General features: G+C 38.6%; 2 protein-coding genes across 6 annotated transcripts in view; both read left to right on the forward strand.

Annotated features, from left to right (window-relative positions):
- The window catches only part of LOC116708950 (signal-induced proliferation-associated 1-like protein 1), a 43,891-nt gene extending 37,516 nt beyond the window's left edge, over nucleotides 1-6,375 (forward strand). The window contains exons 15-21 of the mRNA XM_032547114.1: nucleotides 875-1,099; nucleotides 1,447-1,609; nucleotides 2,840-3,041; nucleotides 3,211-3,360; nucleotides 3,973-4,090; nucleotides 4,313-4,391; nucleotides 4,475-6,375. Of these exons, the coding sequence (XP_032403005.1) occupies nucleotides 875-1,099; nucleotides 1,447-1,609; nucleotides 2,840-3,041; nucleotides 3,211-3,360; nucleotides 3,973-4,090; nucleotides 4,313-4,391; nucleotides 4,475-4,618 (1,081 nt within the window). The 3' untranslated portion in view covers nucleotides 4,619-6,375. The remainder of the gene's footprint in view (nucleotides 1-874; nucleotides 1,100-1,446; nucleotides 1,610-2,839; nucleotides 3,042-3,210; nucleotides 3,361-3,972; nucleotides 4,091-4,312; nucleotides 4,392-4,474) is intronic.
- A 4,542-nt stretch (nucleotides 6,376-10,917) lies between these two features.
- LOC116708816 (regulator of G-protein signaling 6-like) overlaps nucleotides 10,918-17,278 on the forward strand; it is a 49,478-nt gene continuing 43,117 nt past the window's right edge. For 2 of the 5 annotated variants that reach the window (XM_032546857.1, XM_032546858.1), the window contains exons 1-2: nucleotides 10,920-11,357; nucleotides 14,904-14,999. In XM_032546857.1, coding sequence (XP_032402748.1) covers nucleotides 14,916-14,999 — 84 coding nt within the window. In that variant the 5' untranslated portion in view covers nucleotides 10,920-11,357; nucleotides 14,904-14,915. Of the gene's footprint in view, nucleotides 11,358-11,738; nucleotides 11,935-14,903; nucleotides 15,000-17,278 lie in introns of those variants that run through there. The other 3 variants (XM_032546855.1, XM_032546859.1, XM_032546856.1) reach the window with 3 other exon arrangements.

Raw genomic sequence — 17,278 nt, forward strand, 5'->3', positions numbered from 1 at the left:
TTACCCCCGCCCCCCACACACACACACACAATGAAATTCTCACTATTCTAGACTAAGAATAGTTTAGAAAATGAAGACATGAGAGGAGATGGGGTCCTGCTTCTATTTTGTTCACGGTTCCTCCAGAGTTCCTGGAGGAACCGTGAACTCTTTCTATGTTGACATGACTCTGCCGATTAAATACCATAATCAGGGAGCCTTCAAAATATATATGAAACATTATGAATGTAGGCCAAAGTATATTAATTAACGATGCTTCTGTCATTCAAATGCAACATGCGTTAATATTAAGGTTGTTTTCACAGGCTTGATCTAATGCATTCAACCTAACCTTCTTTAATTACCTGTCTTTCTTTTTTTAAAGTTTCATTATATTTAAATTCATATAAAAGTCTGATGATGGCTTTACATTTGCAAACATATATATATACAGTATATATATATACAGTACAGACCAAAAGTTTGGACACACTTTCTCATTGAATTCAATGAGAAAGTGTGTCCAAACTTTTGGTCTGTACTGTATATATATATACTGTATATATATACAGTATATTTAAACTTCATTCTGAAGGTGTTCTGGGTTTTACTTTGCTGTGACGATTTGTATGTAGAGGAAACCCTGAGTACTGTCTATAGGTGAAGATGCAATAGTAAAACTCAAGTTTACTAAAGGTTTTTCATAGATACTTGTGTTTGATATACAGCCCTAGAGCAGCAGGTGAATTACTTTAACCAAATTAGCCAGAATTTAAAAATGTTATCAAACTTATTCATGGTATTTATCAAAACTAATAGAACCAAGCAACAGTATAAGCAGCAGTTGGTTTTTATATGTTTATAAATGTTTTACGTCTGTGTCTCAACGCTCCAGCACTATTAGTTCTGGTCACTCAGAGAGTCCAACGGGACAGAACTGCAGCGCCTCGTCACCACAGAACGAAGCAGCCGCAGCAGACCTGTCACCCACATCCCAGAATCCCCAGTCCCCAGGGACCAATAGCTTCTATCCGCGTCAAGGAGCAACCTCGAAGTACCTGATTGGTTGGAAGAAGCCTGGAGGAACCGTGAACTCTGTGGATTTCAGCAGCACTCGCAAGTAAGGCAGAAAATAATTTGTTTTTGGTGATACTTTAAATGTGATGAAGCATTTCGGTTGAGTTTTAAACAAATGTTTAAAGATGATCAACAGCGCCCCCCTGAGGCATAGCCGAGTTTTAACCCTGTTTTAAGGCAGGGAAGGATCTTTATCTTCGGTTTTAGTTATATAAGCTTGAGGAATCTTATTTTGGGAGCGTATCCACCATGCTTGCTTGTTGATAATGTATGGTCTGTCTGCATGCTTCTTCTAAAGATTTTGCCTTCTTGTTTTTGCTTATTTAGACAAGTTTGTATCCTATAAAATGTTTCCTGACAAAAACTGTTTGTTTTTTTTTTTGTCTCCAGGCGTCATCAGAGTGACGGTCTGCTCGGTGGTCAGCCCCAGCTCAGGGCCAATCTCCGCGGCTCCCAGTCTCCCCAGCGCCAGACTGCCAAATCCAGCCTGGAAGAAGACCTGAAGAAGCTGATCACACTTGACAGCCCACCACCTACAACCAATGAAGAGAAGGTAGCAGAAAATCTGCCTATTTGAATCCCTGTGCTAAACATTTTACCTAATAGTAGTGATTTAAAAATTACGTTACCTCCTGTTGGTTTGTAACCAACATGGCTGAACTGCATGAATTCAACAGAAATTAAGTTAATCGATACACAGACTTTATGACCTTAAATGACATTGAATAAACAAATTGTACATAAAAACCTAAATGCTGAAGTTATTTGGCCTCATCTATCAAAAACACCTATAACTAGGTGCAGGAATGATCAAGTTGCATTTATGAACTCATGTCTGTGGTGGCTAATCTCAAACAGATATTGTTGTGAGAAACTCGTCACGCCTCTGTTGATTAATGGTTATGCCTCGGAAGACAAAAGCAGTTCCAAATTATGTTGCAACACTGTTTTAAGCACAGAAAAAAATAAATCCTGATTTTTAACATATCTCGCCTTCAAATATTTAATGTTTGAGAATTTGATGTGGGTTTCTTTCTACCATTCTCAATTATGTCAAGTCCAGATTGCTAAAGTTTTTAATATTTTCTGCTTAGTCTCCGATAGTATTCACCTTCCTCCATCATGTAGCTTTGATCAATTCATGGCATATTAATATAGTCAGCCTCTCTAATCTTTGAAGAAAAATTATTAATGGAATAGACTCTGTTTGAATTCTCACAAGAGGCCTTTCTCTCTCACTCTATCTTCCTCCCACTGTCTAAGGCATTAATATCTGATTAATTGAAAGCCTTAAATTATTCCTTGGAGCAAGTGGAACAATAATGAAAGATGTTGACATCTCAAATAAATCTTTTAATGTAAAATTAAATGACTAAGAAATTAAAAATAACTTTAAGTAGTGGGCAGATGGTTGAAATAGTCACAAACATGATGCTGATATTAATAACAATAAGCAGTCTGACTCACATCACGCAGTTTTAATCTATATATTAATAGAAAACAGTATTTATTTTAAATGTATTTATATAGATTTATATATTTATATATATAGAAATGTTACTAAATATACTGGAAAATATCTTCTAAAAAGTGGCTGTAATCAGTAATGTTATAACTAGAACACATAAGTTATTCCTAAATCCATATTTTCTGGTCATTTACTAACATTCTGGAGCGACTGACAGTTCTGTTTAATGTTGAAGTCATTTTTCCAGTTCATCACCTCCTGGCACCGATTTTGTGACTCCTGTCACTCTTGATCTGTTTCCGTGTCTGTCTGAAGCCGTTGTTCCCAGGCCCTCCTCCCAGCCGCCGCTCCCTTCAGAGGACACTGTCAGATGAGAGTATTTACAGCGGACAGAGGGAGTCCACCTCCAGTGGACAGTGTGACTCATCCGCTGACCTTCTCTTCACCTGCTCCACCATCCCACGCTCACCCACCGTCCGGCATGGTCCAAGTCGCCGGGCATCGCACAAATCTCTTGGTGATTCTTTTCATTTGACAGCAACACCTGAATATGTAATTTGTTGTGATGTAGATTTACTGAAGGTACAAGCGAGGTTTCTGGGTCACTTTATGTCATCAGTTTGTCATGCAGGAGCAGCTAAGCGAGAAGTCCAGAGGGTTTTAATCTCCCTTTGCTTTACCCCCAGGAGACTTGACCGCCCCAGAGAGCTCAGAGCTGGAGCAGGAGAGGAAGAAGCAGCAACTGCAGGATCCTGCTCTGATGCCCCTACCTGACACCGGAGCAGACGGCCCGCTGGACTGGGCTCACCTGGTGGACGCTGCCAAGGCATTTGAGGGCAAGTTTGCATCTTCATGATGTTTAAAATTAGAAAAACGATGTGGAATAACTGACTGAAGAAATGTCCTTTAAAGTACAATTTCTACGCAACAGCAGCATAGTAACAGGCAAAAACACATAATAGACTCACAAAGGTGGAATATAAAAAATAAGAACAGAATAACAATACTGTACAGTAAGGACAAAATTTCAGCATAAATGCAATGTCGCAAGAGAGAATACTCCAGTCAAGAGGAACGTGCAACTGAGTTAGTTAATTTAAAAGTAAAACACAAAAATTAAATCTAAAGCTGATTGAAATGATCTGGAAAAAGTATACAATTAGATTTATTTTCTAAGGTTATATCTAAATAATTCCTTATCTAAAAGTTTTATCTATGTATATACCTATCCATCCTCATATTTAGTTTTTGCAGGTTCCATATGTTAAGGTTGACAACTGTAAAACTGTGGGCAGTAAAGTTTTTTTTTTTTTTTAGACTGGGACAAAAATGTACTCAGAACTCATGAAATAACCCAGCTGTTATTTGTGCTTCTACCAGATGAGGGCACCATTACTCAACTTTTCTTCTTCGTTCACATCTAACAGCACATCGTTTGTGTTTTCTAGAGCAGAGACTGGTTTTCCTTGCAGCCCAGGAGGAGAGCTCCACGGCTGAGAGCACATCAGCTGCCAGCCCCCAGCAGGCCGAGCCTCAGGCAGCTCCACAGAGACAGCCCTCGCCCGGGTAAGGGGTCTCAGGTCATGGCAAGACATCAATGTTTGTTTTATTTCCCTCATTTCCGTCTCTGCTGACACCGTGGAAGACCCAGCGCACTTCCTGCTAGTCACACACTGTTGCAGCTAATGACATCAATTAGTTTCCTTTTGCTGGCTGACTGCACACTTATCTGTAAAATCAACAGTTAGAGCATCGGGTTATTAATTTCCTGGCTGTCCTGTTTTACAGAGAGATTCCGCCGTGTTTGATGGGTAAGTTGAGCCAGTTAGAGTCCATGGTGAAAGTGCTGCAGGAGGACCTGAAGAAGGTGAGTTACATAATCTAATGATGTTTCTAGTATTAAAGAAAAGGTACATGAGATGCTGAACTGTATTATTTATTTAATATTAGGAGAAAGATGCCAAGGCTTCACTGCAAGTCCAGATCCAAAGCCTGCGAGAGGACAACCAGCGTCTCCTGGAGGAATCCTACAGCGCCTCAGCCAAGCTCAAGAAATTCACAGAGTGGGTCTTCAACACCATTGACATGAACTGATGCCCACAGATGTCAACTGCTCTCCACTGGGATGTTAACCACTACTGAAGCTGGTGTTTGTTTTCTACATTGGTCTCCTTATCAAACCAGCTCCAACATTACTTTACATGCTATCCTACTGGATCTGTAAAAATAATCCTGAAAACAGCTGAAGACTTAAAAAGAGGACAGAGAAAATGAACAGTTTTTGTTAGATTTTATCGGCATGCACTCCCCTCATGGGAGTACATACAATTATATAATGCTTTGGTGGCATCCTTGCATGTTAGAGAAGGAAATGTTGAAACTAACCTAAAGGGATATAAAGCTTCGGACCCTGTTTACACTGCTGATCAGAAGTTTACCTTCCTTCTCAAGAAAATGGAAGTTTGGACAGTTCTTTTTCCTTTTCTACAATAAAAACATTGGATTCTTGCTTTTAAAATCCATTGAAGTTGTCATTAATTAAAATGAGAAAAAAACTGTTCAAATACATCATCAAAAGTCCAAAATCAAAAAAGCCTTCACAGTGATGATCTCTCTATAAACTTCTGACCGGTACTGGTACCAGTTCTTCAGCTAACCTGAATGAAGCTGAACTTGTTGACAGCTATCAAGCTCTAATAAAATAAAATAAAACATCCTTTAATTTTGGGCAGATCCACATGGACACTTTTGTAGATTTAAATGTTATAGATTTGTTGCTGTTTCTCATCACCTTTTATTTTTATACCACTAACCAAAATAAAAATCCAAATGATATTTTTTGATGGTAGCATGGCTAGGTAGACACAGCCCTTATGTTAGCACACACTAAGCACTGTAAGGTGAAGGACCTTTCTGTGTGTAAACAACTGTGCAGGTAAATTAAAGGCTGTTCAGTGAAAATGATCACAACAAGAAAGAAATGTACATTGTACAAACACAATGGGTGCCATAAAGATGCAAATATACAATTCATATGACTGTAAATATGTGAAGTCGGAGTTTTTTTTTTTCTTGCCCTTCTGTTATATAATACAAACATTATTTATGACAAAGATGATGGCCAAGAAGGATGAGATGTTAGATATCTGACAGTTTCCTGAGAAAATGTGCATCCTATGTGACAAATTCTTTAATCCAAAATACAAATTATTTTTATGCTTTTTGATGTATAACATTTGGTTGCCTTGCCTGCTGCAGTGGATTATTTGACAACATGTAAAGCACTACATGAAATTGACCCTTTTGTCCATCCATAGCATGTGAAATGGCCTCAATCTGACTCCCAGGGTAGATTAAATCGGTACTTGTTCGTGTATAATCACATACTAAGATAAATCCTGAAAATTTCAGCTACAGGTTTCTGCAAAAACCTGCTTGAAATCCTGATACAAAACTTGGTCCGTGGATGACCAAAGCCCTTATTTAAACCTCACGCTGTAACTGCTTCCTTTTGTATTCAGACACTGTGCAACTGTATATAAGCAGAGTTTAATATTCATCAAAAATTTGCACCTTCAGTCTTATTTTATACTTTTATTTTTCATGTAATTTTTGCTTAACTGAGTAGCAGAGAGAGAAATGAGGGTTATGCAAGAGGGAAATAAGGGGTTTAAAGACTGAACAATGCCTGCAAGCTGGACTCAGAAGAGTCTGAGATCCCTGACAGAGCAGATCACCCCTTTGCCTTCATTCTTAACATGTGTGACAGCATGTGATTATGTTTCCATTGAGCTGTGATGTGTAAAAAAAAAAAAAGTTTCTATCTATTAAAGATATTTTGTTGAATTACACCCTGACTGATGCGTGGTCCTTCGTAGCAGCACTTTATGGAAGATTAATTAAAATTTCACATCATGTGTGCTCTAACATGAGCCTGTAATAGTGCTGTGGTTATTGAATGTGGCTTTACAAGTAAAGTGAAAGCCGTCAGGAGGTGGCCGCCTGCTGTTGTGTCGTGATTAACATAGAGCTGCTGTTTTTCCACTTTGTTCTGATTGAACAAGCCGTTTGCCTTCGGAGAGGCAAACCTGGATCGCACAGATTGATTAAATGTAATAAACCAATAGATCCAGCGTGAAAAAGGACCTTTGATTCTGGAACAAGTAATGTGATCACTGCTGGGAGTCAACTAGATTTAAGTATATGTTCACATATCTACTCTAATGAGATTAAGGTAATCTTTGATTCTATTCATCTGAATAGATATACAGATGAAGATCATCGTATAAAGTAACTAGAACCTCAGGTGACATAGATTATGCAATGCAAATGTACTCAACCCTTAGATTTTTAAGTTTTATTTTATTTTAATGCTGATTTTGTTTAGGTCTCAGATGACAGTCCAACTTTAAGTTGAGCCTAACTGTGAGTTTGAAAGAAAGTCATAATTATCATCTCTCAGAGCTCTGGCCATTCAAAAGAATGCAATACAAAGGGATCATCTGTTAACCTACCAATAGATGGTCTCTTGTTTAAAATGCCAGGCCAGGTGACAGAGGCGTTTATTCAGAGAAGCAGACAAGAGCCTGACATTAATTATGAAGGATCTCCAAACATCCATTACTAGCGTAAAAGAATGTGTCAACATGACAACTTTTAGTTATGCACTTCCCAGATGTGTTTTTTTTTTTAGAAGAGTGAAGAAAGTAAATCCATAGAAAGTCTTGTTTGCAGTTTGACTCAATCCATGTACAGCAAACCTTTTAGTGTTTTACATTGCTTGCATACATTGATTACTTGCAAAATGTTATATGTGTTGGACAACTAATACTACACATCATCTTGAACAAACAGTGAAACACAGAGGTGGCAGTACCATGGTGTGGGGAGGTGTTTTAATGGACAATCAGCTTCTAACAGGACTAACCCAAACATACAATAGGAGCTAGATTTAAAATTTTAGATTTTTCCATCCACTTTACAATTAATACTTCTGTATAAATAAATTACTTAGAAGTTTGTGGCAAAGTGAAAAACGTCATTGGCTGTAAATACTTTTGCAAGACACTGCTGTAGCTTTCACTGCATTACAGATTTTGGATGTGACTTTAATTCCTGTTCTTTTGCATTGCAGTTATTTTCAATATAATAAAATCTGCAAACCTAATGAACGCTGATTTTCAGCAAGTTTTATAAATATTGAATGCCTCCAATGCATCTTCATGTACTGCGTCAGTCAACATATTCCTGCTGTATCTGCTGTGCTGTGGGAGGCCTGAGTTGTTACTGTCCTGCCTTGGTGAGAGTCTGAACATGGTGTTCAGTAATTTCACAGTAATGCAGATTATAACAGGGCCGCCCCCCTTAAAGCAGATTAGAGAACTCTCTGCCTGTCTGCTTGCCTGTTCTCTGTGTCTTTCTGAAGGCGTGCATGTTGTGGATCAGCACTTTTTTTCTTTTTTTTTTAAGTTTGCCGCAATCATTGCAGAGTGGGTGTCATTTTGCTCTCTGCACTGATTGCATAGAGACACAAAGTAGTGAATGGATGCTCTTTTCTGCTGTAAAAAGAAATGTGTGAGGTAAGCACTAATCCTTTGGGCCAACAAATGCTTTTACACTCCACCAGGCACACCACATATGTGAACATGTGACCTCACTTTCAGCGGATCCCCAAATGTATAGAGAACAGCAGATTTGTGTGTTGTCGTTTTTTCCCCAAAGAGCAGAAGCATGTTAAGTAAATAGCAGTGGCCTTTTTTTTCCTGCGTAAGGCTTGTTTAAAGCAGCACGCAAGGTGCTTTTGGAGAATGTGAAATATTAATATGAGCAGTGAAGAGAGGACATCCCAGAGGCAAGCATGAAAAAAGACTAAGAAACAGTGGAAAGAAACCATTGAAGTGAGTCTATTGTAACTGGTGAACGGGTTCTGTCTACACAAACATCTAAGACTGTTGTTTTTTTTTTTCACTCTGCATGCACGTTTTCACAAATTGGCCACCGCGTGTATTCTGTTGGATCTTCCCTGGGGCCTCCTAGGATCTCATTTACTGCAGGAAAAAAAACGTCAGATGGATTGGATTGCCATTTAAGCTTCAATGATTCCAAAGTTTACATGAAAAGAAGGAGGAAATGAAACATTGGACGAAAGGGGACAGAGAGACAGATTTATCCTCTTTTTGCTTTTTGTCACACTTGATTTTTTTTTATTATTAAACAAAATAAAACCAAACCATAAAAACATGGTTATTTCATGATTAAACAAGAGGATGATTATATATTCCCACAAGTTGATTTGATATCTTTTCTCCATATTAAATTGTGTTAACAATTGAAAACTAAGGATTTTATCATTCCTAATCTGATATTGAAATTAGTTTCAATATGAAACATTTACTGTGAGCTTAAACCCCCCCCCCCAAAAAAAACCAATCTAAATACCGAAGCAATATATAAGCAAATTAAAATAAAAATCATCCATTACCAACACAAAGCATGTGTCGGTAAAAATTCTAATTCTAAAAACAGGTCAAATTACATGCAAAATAATGAGCTTTAAAGGTACACTAGAAAAAATACCATCTACAATCCAAAAACCTAGGAAGCAGGAGTAAAAGCAAACAACAGAGAATAGATAAAACTGATCTTTTTTATGTTAAGCAATTTTTTTTACTGTTAAGCCATTCAAACACACAAACAACAGCTTTTTACGTTTCCACTGGTATTTCGAAAACATTTCTTCTATCATGTATTTGATACTGGAAGACCTTCTTGCCATCACCATCATCTTTGGTTCCATCCACAGATTCTCTATTTAATTCAAGTCCTGACCTTGACTGGGTCTCTACAAAACATTAACATTACTGTAAGTAAGAATCAACATGCTACTAAAAATAAGAGGTAACCTCAAATCCAAATCTCCTAGGGCTGTGAATAATAACTTTAGATTTTGAATGGGCTGAAGAGAACACGGCCTGAACCAGCTTTTTAGCATCATCCTGAGAAAATGTACTTTTGATTTTGAAAATCCTGTTTCGATAAAAAACAAACAAGACTCACTTAGTTCAGTGGGATTTTGTTCTTTTTAAAGCTTCTAGAAATCATTGAGAGGTTGAGCCATTTGAGTCATTTAATACAAACAGTGAAAATCATATTACAAAGAATGATCAATTATAAGTGTCGATTTTTGTTTGTTTGTTTTGAGTATTACGTAATACAATTTTAAATATACATATATTTAAACAGAAATACTATGTTTTTGCTAACGTGAGCATTGGGAACCCTGCTGACAGACAAGTCAGTATCATTCTCCACATGTAGGGAAAGCCATGAAGTTTAACTACTAAATGAACTGACAGTTCACAGAATGGTGTAGGTAAGAATATTATTGAAAAATTGAGTGCACGGAAAAACTGTGGCGGAAATAAGTTAGTGATAAATTTGGGAATCCATATCATTTGCTAGTCTTGATCCAAAGTAGGCAAACCAAGCTAATTGCCTCCAACTCACATTGCATACATGCAGCAAATGATACAAAAAGAGCCCAGACTCAATATTTAGTTCAAATACTGTGGATGGATATTATTCTCAGTCAGTCGACATTAATGTTTGAATTTTTTGTTCTTTTTTTGTCTGTTTATGTAAAATTATGATTTAAATATAGTAATTTATTGTCATTTCATGTAAGACATAATCATGTAGATCATGTTTTGTTTTGTTTAATTTGGCACAAGTTATTTTAAAATTATTTTGCTTACTTTTTCATAGAAAATGAAATTTGCCTCAGTATTTGTTTTTCTCTTTAATCGCCCATTCCCATCCTCACCGCCCCATCTCCATTATAAAACCTGATTCAGAATTGACAGCTCTTGAGAAACATTTTGGAACAGTGTAAGCTAGGCCCATTTTTGCAATTTCTGCAATGTTCCCTAACCCCAAAAGAACATGTTAAAGAAAAAAAAAAAAGAATCACTCAACCCAGAGGATCTCCATGACTTGAAACAGCAGTAACCACATAATTAACCTCAATGAAAAAAGATCTGTCTGATAAACATGTCTTAGACTAGTTAGGCGCTGTTCATGCAATCAACAAAAGCAGCTTTTAGTTTTTAAAATACAATGTTGTGGTCAAAAGCGTCAAATGCTTTTTATGTTCTGCATTACTAATCACAGCATTTTAATACCATTTTAATTGTTACTTTTTTCCTGCATCAGTGGGCGCTGCTGCAGAGAGCATCTCTGTCCTTTCTCTCTACTGCTTGCTGTTTCTCTCATGTGTACACACCCAAACACACACAATACACACGCACATTCACACACACCCTACATACTTTCGCTGCCTGTCCTTTCTCCTCCCTCTTTATATTCTCTCTAATTCCTTCATCCCTCCCACTTTTTCAGCTTGATCTGCCCCTCTCCGTTGCACAGTGTCTACGCTCTGTCTCGTTCTCTCTCTCACACACTCACTCTTTTGCTCTCGCTCGCTCGCATGCAGACCGGGGGAGAGGAAGGGATGAACGAGGTGCACACATGTGAGGATCTCCTCAACTGCCAGAGCAAGGCAGGACTGGCTACGAGAGAAGACGAAGAGGAGGAGGAGGAAGAGGAGGTCTAGAGGAATACTGCAGTGGCCATCCAGCTTCCTTTTCTTCAGAGTTCTCACTCTCCATCTCTCTTTGCTTCACTGCTTTCATCCCCCCTCTCCTCACCGCCCTGTCTTCTTCATCCACTCTTCCCTACTGCTAGCTACACCATGAAGCCGCCTGCTGCTTGTTGCTAAGGGGGCAGCCAACCAGGGGGAGCAGAGTGAACCAGGCGTTATTTTTGTGTTTTCAAGGTAATAAATGGCTCCCCGATTGCAACTGTCAGGTGTCACAGATGTTGCATTGCACTACAGAGACAGATCAGGGTTTTGGGACCTTCAGTCGTAGAATGGTTCTTAGTGAATTTGGAGCAGGGTATGCATGCTCTGTCCACAAACTCTTTCCCAGTTTACCCAGTTTGTTTCAGCCTTGGTTATTTGAGTCTTTGCAAGGTCTTCTATCCTCTGACTGTGCATTCTGTCTTCTTGCTTTATTTTGTTGCATTGTTTGACTCTCTGACTCCTTAAGACAGTCATCAGACCCCAGGGGCCTTGTGTGGATTTTGGTTTTGCATTCTTGAACAGGTGAATTGGAAGCAATACCTTCTCTTAAATTACAGCTTCCTGTCCACAAGGAAACTATTTGCACACTTTTGTTTTCAGGTGCTATGTAATCCATACATGCTTGGCGTTTTATAAAGTACTTGAGGAGGATGCAAAGATTAGCTGTCTAATGTTCTCAGACTCTAAAAGGAGCACAAACCTGTCGACCAAAATGGAGTGCTGCTCTCCCCGCTTCTGGTGACAATAACAAACAGAGAGGCGAGAACAGGTGATTACTTATTCACTCATGCACATCATCATTCTCAGTGGTGTAATACACCTGAGTGCTCAGCAGCGGTTACAAAGCCTCCTTGCATGTTGCTGTTGTGCAATCTGAAAATGGACCATTTCTGCTTTGTTCTCACTCAAACTTGTGTAATTTGTGGCTACAGTTACATAACTAATTTAAACCAAAATCCTCCTCCAGAAGATGTGCCAGTACATTAGATACAGGATGAAACATAGTCTTTGTCTTGCAAAAGTTTTCACACATCTTGAAGTTGTTGTTGTGTTGTGTTTTATTGGGATATCACGCGACAGAATAACAGAAAATAGTGCTGTGAAGTGGAAAGAAAAGTCATAAAAAGTCTATCAAACATGAAGGTTTTGTTCTAAACCAGTCCATCATAGCTCTGACTGAATTTTTAAGGTCACCATCCTGCTGGAAGATAAGCTTTATTATCGTCCAGTATTCTAGTCGATGTATCTCCTTCATTGTTCTATTAATTTTGAACAGCTTCCAAATCTCTCTTATACACAACTACCATGATGCTGCCACCACAATATGTCACAGAGGAGTTGTTTTTACTGATTTGTATGATTGCTGAAAAAGTTCTATTTTGGTCTTATCTGAGCAAAGAATATTCTTCCATATGGTAGCTGTGTCTTGTATATGCTGGAATGGGACTTTTTATGACTTTTCAGCTTCCCAAGCTGCATTTTCTTTTGAATAGTTTAGATATGCTCGATTCCAGGCCTGGGGTCTTTCTGGAGTTTGCATGTTCTCCCTGTGAATGTGTGGGTTCTCTCCGGGTACTCCAGCTTCCTCCCACAGTCCAAAAACCTGACTGTCAGGTTAATTGGTCTCTAGGTGTGAGTGTGTGTGTGCATGGTTGTTTGTCCTGTCTGTCTCTGTGTTGCTCTGCGACAGACTGGTGACCTGTCTAGTGTGAACCCCGCCTCTCACCCGGAACGTTAGCTGGAGATAGGCACCAGCACCTCCCGACCCCACTAGAGACAAGGGTGTACAAAAATGGATGGCTGGATGGATGGATGAAGTTGGAAAATCCGCAGTTAGGTGAATCTGTAAATACCAACCATGAATAGGGGTCTGCTGTAGTACTGTACTCACAATGAATAGTAAAGGAGTCATCAAGGTGTGATTTTGTTTTTCTCTGCACCGTTTTGCACTTCAAATTTCAGCATCAACAAATCTGTGACAAATATGAATGACTTGCATACAGAACCTTTGATGGAGAAATGGTTTCCCCAGTTGGATACACATCATATCCTTCATTGACAACAGAAGCTTTATAAAGTGTAGCTTGTAGAAATCCAGAGTTAAGCAGAATTATTTTTCTTAGGAATACGTCTATGTGGCAGCTCAGACAAAGTGCCTGGGACTGTTTGAAAGCTGTGAATAAAACAACTTCTTTCAGACCGCAGGGTGGTGGCCAGCTAATGTGGGGAGTGCTGTCAAGTCTAAGATATCCATCATTAAATTAGATCTAATAGAGTGTCACAAAATATAGTTCACTTAGTTCTTAATGTCATTCTGGTTTGCAATGTGGTGCAGTTATTAGCACTTAGGATGTTTTGTTTCTCCCTGGGTGCTCCAGCTTCCTCACACATTCCAAAAACATGCATGTTAGGTTACTCTATGTTGTCTTCCAGAAAAGTACTAGCTCAACTATAGAGGATTTTGATGCTGCTTTATATGATTAACATTTTGTCATTTAATGTTCACATGCTTAAATGATAGTCAGCATCTTGTAAAGTTATTTTATTGATCAAAAACTGACAAATGTGAAAACCAATGCTCTTAAGCTGGAATCACAACCACTGGCCAATATATTACATGCACGTAAAGGGAACTGATATGGACCGCTTTTTGCCTTCAGAATTACCTTTATTCTTCATAGAATTTATTTGACAAGGCTTCAGAAATATTGCTTAGAGTTTTGAGTTTATGTTGACCTGTTAGCAACACACAGTTGCTATAGTTTTGCTAGCTACACTTCATTAATATAAACTTCCTGTTTCACCACATCCCAATCCCAATCTGTTGCATTTAGATGTGAACATTATGGAGGGCGTTGGAGTACGGTGAACATTGTTGTTTTCCAGCAACCACTTTCAAATGATTTGAGCAGTGGGACGTGCTGCATTTATTCTGCTGGAAGCATCAGAAAACTGCTCACAAAGGGATGGACATGGTCAACAATAATACTGAGGTATTATTCAGTGCTTTGGACTACTGCCTGCAGCCCGAAGCACTGAAACAACACAGAAACCATCCTTTTTTCATGTTTTTTACAAAAGATTCTGACCCTGTTGAAGCTGAAATCAGAGCAACTGAACAAGGCAATATTTTTTTGTCTCATCTCTTAATGTTGCAGTTTTAGTGAGCCTGAGTTACTTGTAGCTAAGTTCCCTCTACTTAGATGAAGGGGATTGTATCTAGTGTAGTCTTCTGCTGCTATTCCCCACTTAGCTCACAGAATCAATTGTTGTGCATTCAAAGATTGCATTTCATACAGTTTAGCTGTAACTTATCTGTATTAGAGCTGCCTTTGTATAATGTCAAACCATTTTAACAATTCTCATCTGTATGCTGTCATTAACAAAGCATTTCTGTTCGATTAAATATCCTTTTCTCCTCACTCTGATGCTAGTTCAAGCTTTAGCTTGAACTTGCTAACAAGCCATTTGGCGTGACTACTGAGTTTATACCTGTGTTTGAATTTTTTATGCATTCAGATGTTTCCATGCATTTCTAAGCCAAGTTGCTTCCATCATCAGTTGGATAACTTTTTATCTTGTCATAAATACAGTATGGCTTAAACAAAAACCCAACTCCTTTACAGCTGCAGCTTAAATGTATTTAGTCAAGACAGAAAAATAATTATCAAAGGCACTTACATGCTGTTTATTCAGCCCTATGGGCAGTGGTGATGTAGCTATTCTGTTTCTCTTCAGGCCTTACTGAAAATGGCGGAGGGGTCCAAAGATCAGGGAGGGACTGGCACCGCAGAACCAGAGGAAGACTCCCCCAATATGATTGTCTACAGAAAGGTAGGCCTATGCACACTTTCTAGTCTACATTACATGATCTGAGAAACAATCGCCTAACAACCTCTCATTTGTATCAAAGTCCACTAACCATGCACCAGTCTCACATTGAGGGCTCAGGATGTCTTTCCTTTCAGTTGTTTTAAATCAAGTCCCACTCTTTCTTTTTCCTCTTTCTTCAGAGCCATACTCCTTCTTCTGTGTCCGTTTCCAGGCTGCCCTCCAACATTTTAATAATCTCCCAATCCCTTCAGTGAAGGGTCTGGGCAGTGAAGGATCCTTTCATTGTCAGGGGTAATTACCTCGTCCCCATGGCGCCTTTACTTTCAATCAGTACTGTTTGATTGGAGAGGGTTAGCGGTATTGGAGGCTAATTATGTGCATATTCTGCTGGGGAGAAGTAGCTAAGTCTTCAGGGCTAGAATCTGTAATAGCCAATGAGGGAGTGGTATTTCCCCACACACAACAGATAGCTTGTGAAATTCCTTGCCCTTTACTGGGATGCTTGGACTCTATTCATTTGATTTCCCATGGTGTCCACTGCTACCATTGAGAATTTTGTTTGGATTACTGCAAAATTGTCCCAAATCTCCTGCTTCATTCTGAGCCAAATAACTCTTCATTCATATGGTGAGATAAACAGATTAGTGGAAGTATGGGCAGTAAAGACAGGATGTGAAATAATTGTTGACAGCATCTGCCTCAATAGCTAAGATTTGTTTTTCCATGTTGTAGCCATTTAGAGATTAGGATTTTGTGACTACTGAAGGAATTTTAGCCATATTTTTTTCCTAGCTAAAAACCTTTTCCTCTCTGGCATGATAAATCCTGATTTATCTCTGAATCTCCCAATAAAAAAAATGCTGGCAGTGTGTGAATAGACTGTGTCAAATCGGTTGTTAGCATATGGATGTAGGATAGTAAAAGTGGGAAGACAGCAACAACTGATATTGCTCTGTGAATCCTAGTAAGAATGTCAAATCCTTGTAAATATCTACCTGGAATGCCTTCTTGATAATCATAAATGAAATCTGAGGTGAGGATGTTTTAAAAATATTTGAGCCTCTTGCTCAAGTGGAGGTCAGGTTTCCTGGTGACTTGTTCACAAGTGATTATAGGATGGTAGAGGAGATGGACATCCAAACCAGCACCTCATCCAAAATCAAGGCTCTTTATTTACTTGTCTGTTCACATTCTGATCTTTCCCAAGATTTGTGGACACAAGTTTCTATAAGGATAAGTTGAGGAACTTTGTGACCTGAATGAAGCTTGGAGTAAAAAGGGACATGGGGGGCTTGGATTTTTTTCCTGGAGCTGCTACCTCTGCTACCCAATCTCTGATAAGTGTATGACAGGAGATAATTGGAATGATGGATGGACATCCTGACACAAAGCTTAGATCTCAAAAATAAATAGTCATATTTCCTTCCAGAAATTCTGCAGAAACAAATCAACTGCAACCTACAGCCCATTATCACCACTGCCTTGTGCCGCAGCACAGTGGTTTGCCACTGAGTCAAAGAAAGGGCAGCACACAGCACGGTGTGCTTGTGCACATGCTGTTCAGCTTGGCTGAACTTTGACCACAGCGCAGCGTGACAAATACCTGCGTGGGCACTGGAAACGAGTCATCCAGGCAGGCATGGAGGACAAAGATGGAGCCGATGTTTGTATGATGAAACATAAATTCATAGTTGTTGACATCTTGTATCTGGGTTCTCCAAATGTTCTCCATTCAAGGCAACCAAGCTTCATTTAGCGGCTTTTGTCTCGTTTTTATTATTTCGTTTTTTAAGATTCTTTATGGATAAGTATTTCAAATGTACAAATATGGATTTTCTATAAGAAAGAAATTTGTGATTTATTAAATTTGCATTCTTTTTATGTTGGAAAAGATTTTTTCTTCCTTATCTCTGCTTGAATTAAGATCTGAACTTGTGAAGCTCAGACAAATTAAGACCTAAGCAGACAGATGTACTCATGGTCAAGCAAACTCAAAAAGGATTACAAAGTTTGTGAGCTTTGTAAAACAAACAAAAAAAACATCTTGAAGATCTCCAAGACTGTGGAGACAATATTTTGTAGGCCAACAAAAGAAAAGTAGAGCTTTGGAAAATAGCAAACTATCTTTGAAACATTTTAGTAGTTTGATACTCTTTGCTGCTTTGCTACTTCATGACCTTTACAACCTGTTGTAATTGATGAAACCTTTAATTATGTTCTCTAGCTGAAAATCCTAAAAGAGAATGTCTGCTAATCACTTTGCGACCAAAAGCTTAAGC

The sequence above is a fragment of the Xiphophorus hellerii genome, chromosome 19 (genome assembly GCF_003331165.1).
Source record: "Xiphophorus hellerii strain 12219 chromosome 19, Xiphophorus_hellerii-4.1, whole genome shotgun sequence".
In the NCBI taxonomy this organism is placed as follows: domain Eukaryota; kingdom Metazoa; phylum Chordata; class Actinopteri; order Cyprinodontiformes; family Poeciliidae; genus Xiphophorus; species Xiphophorus hellerii.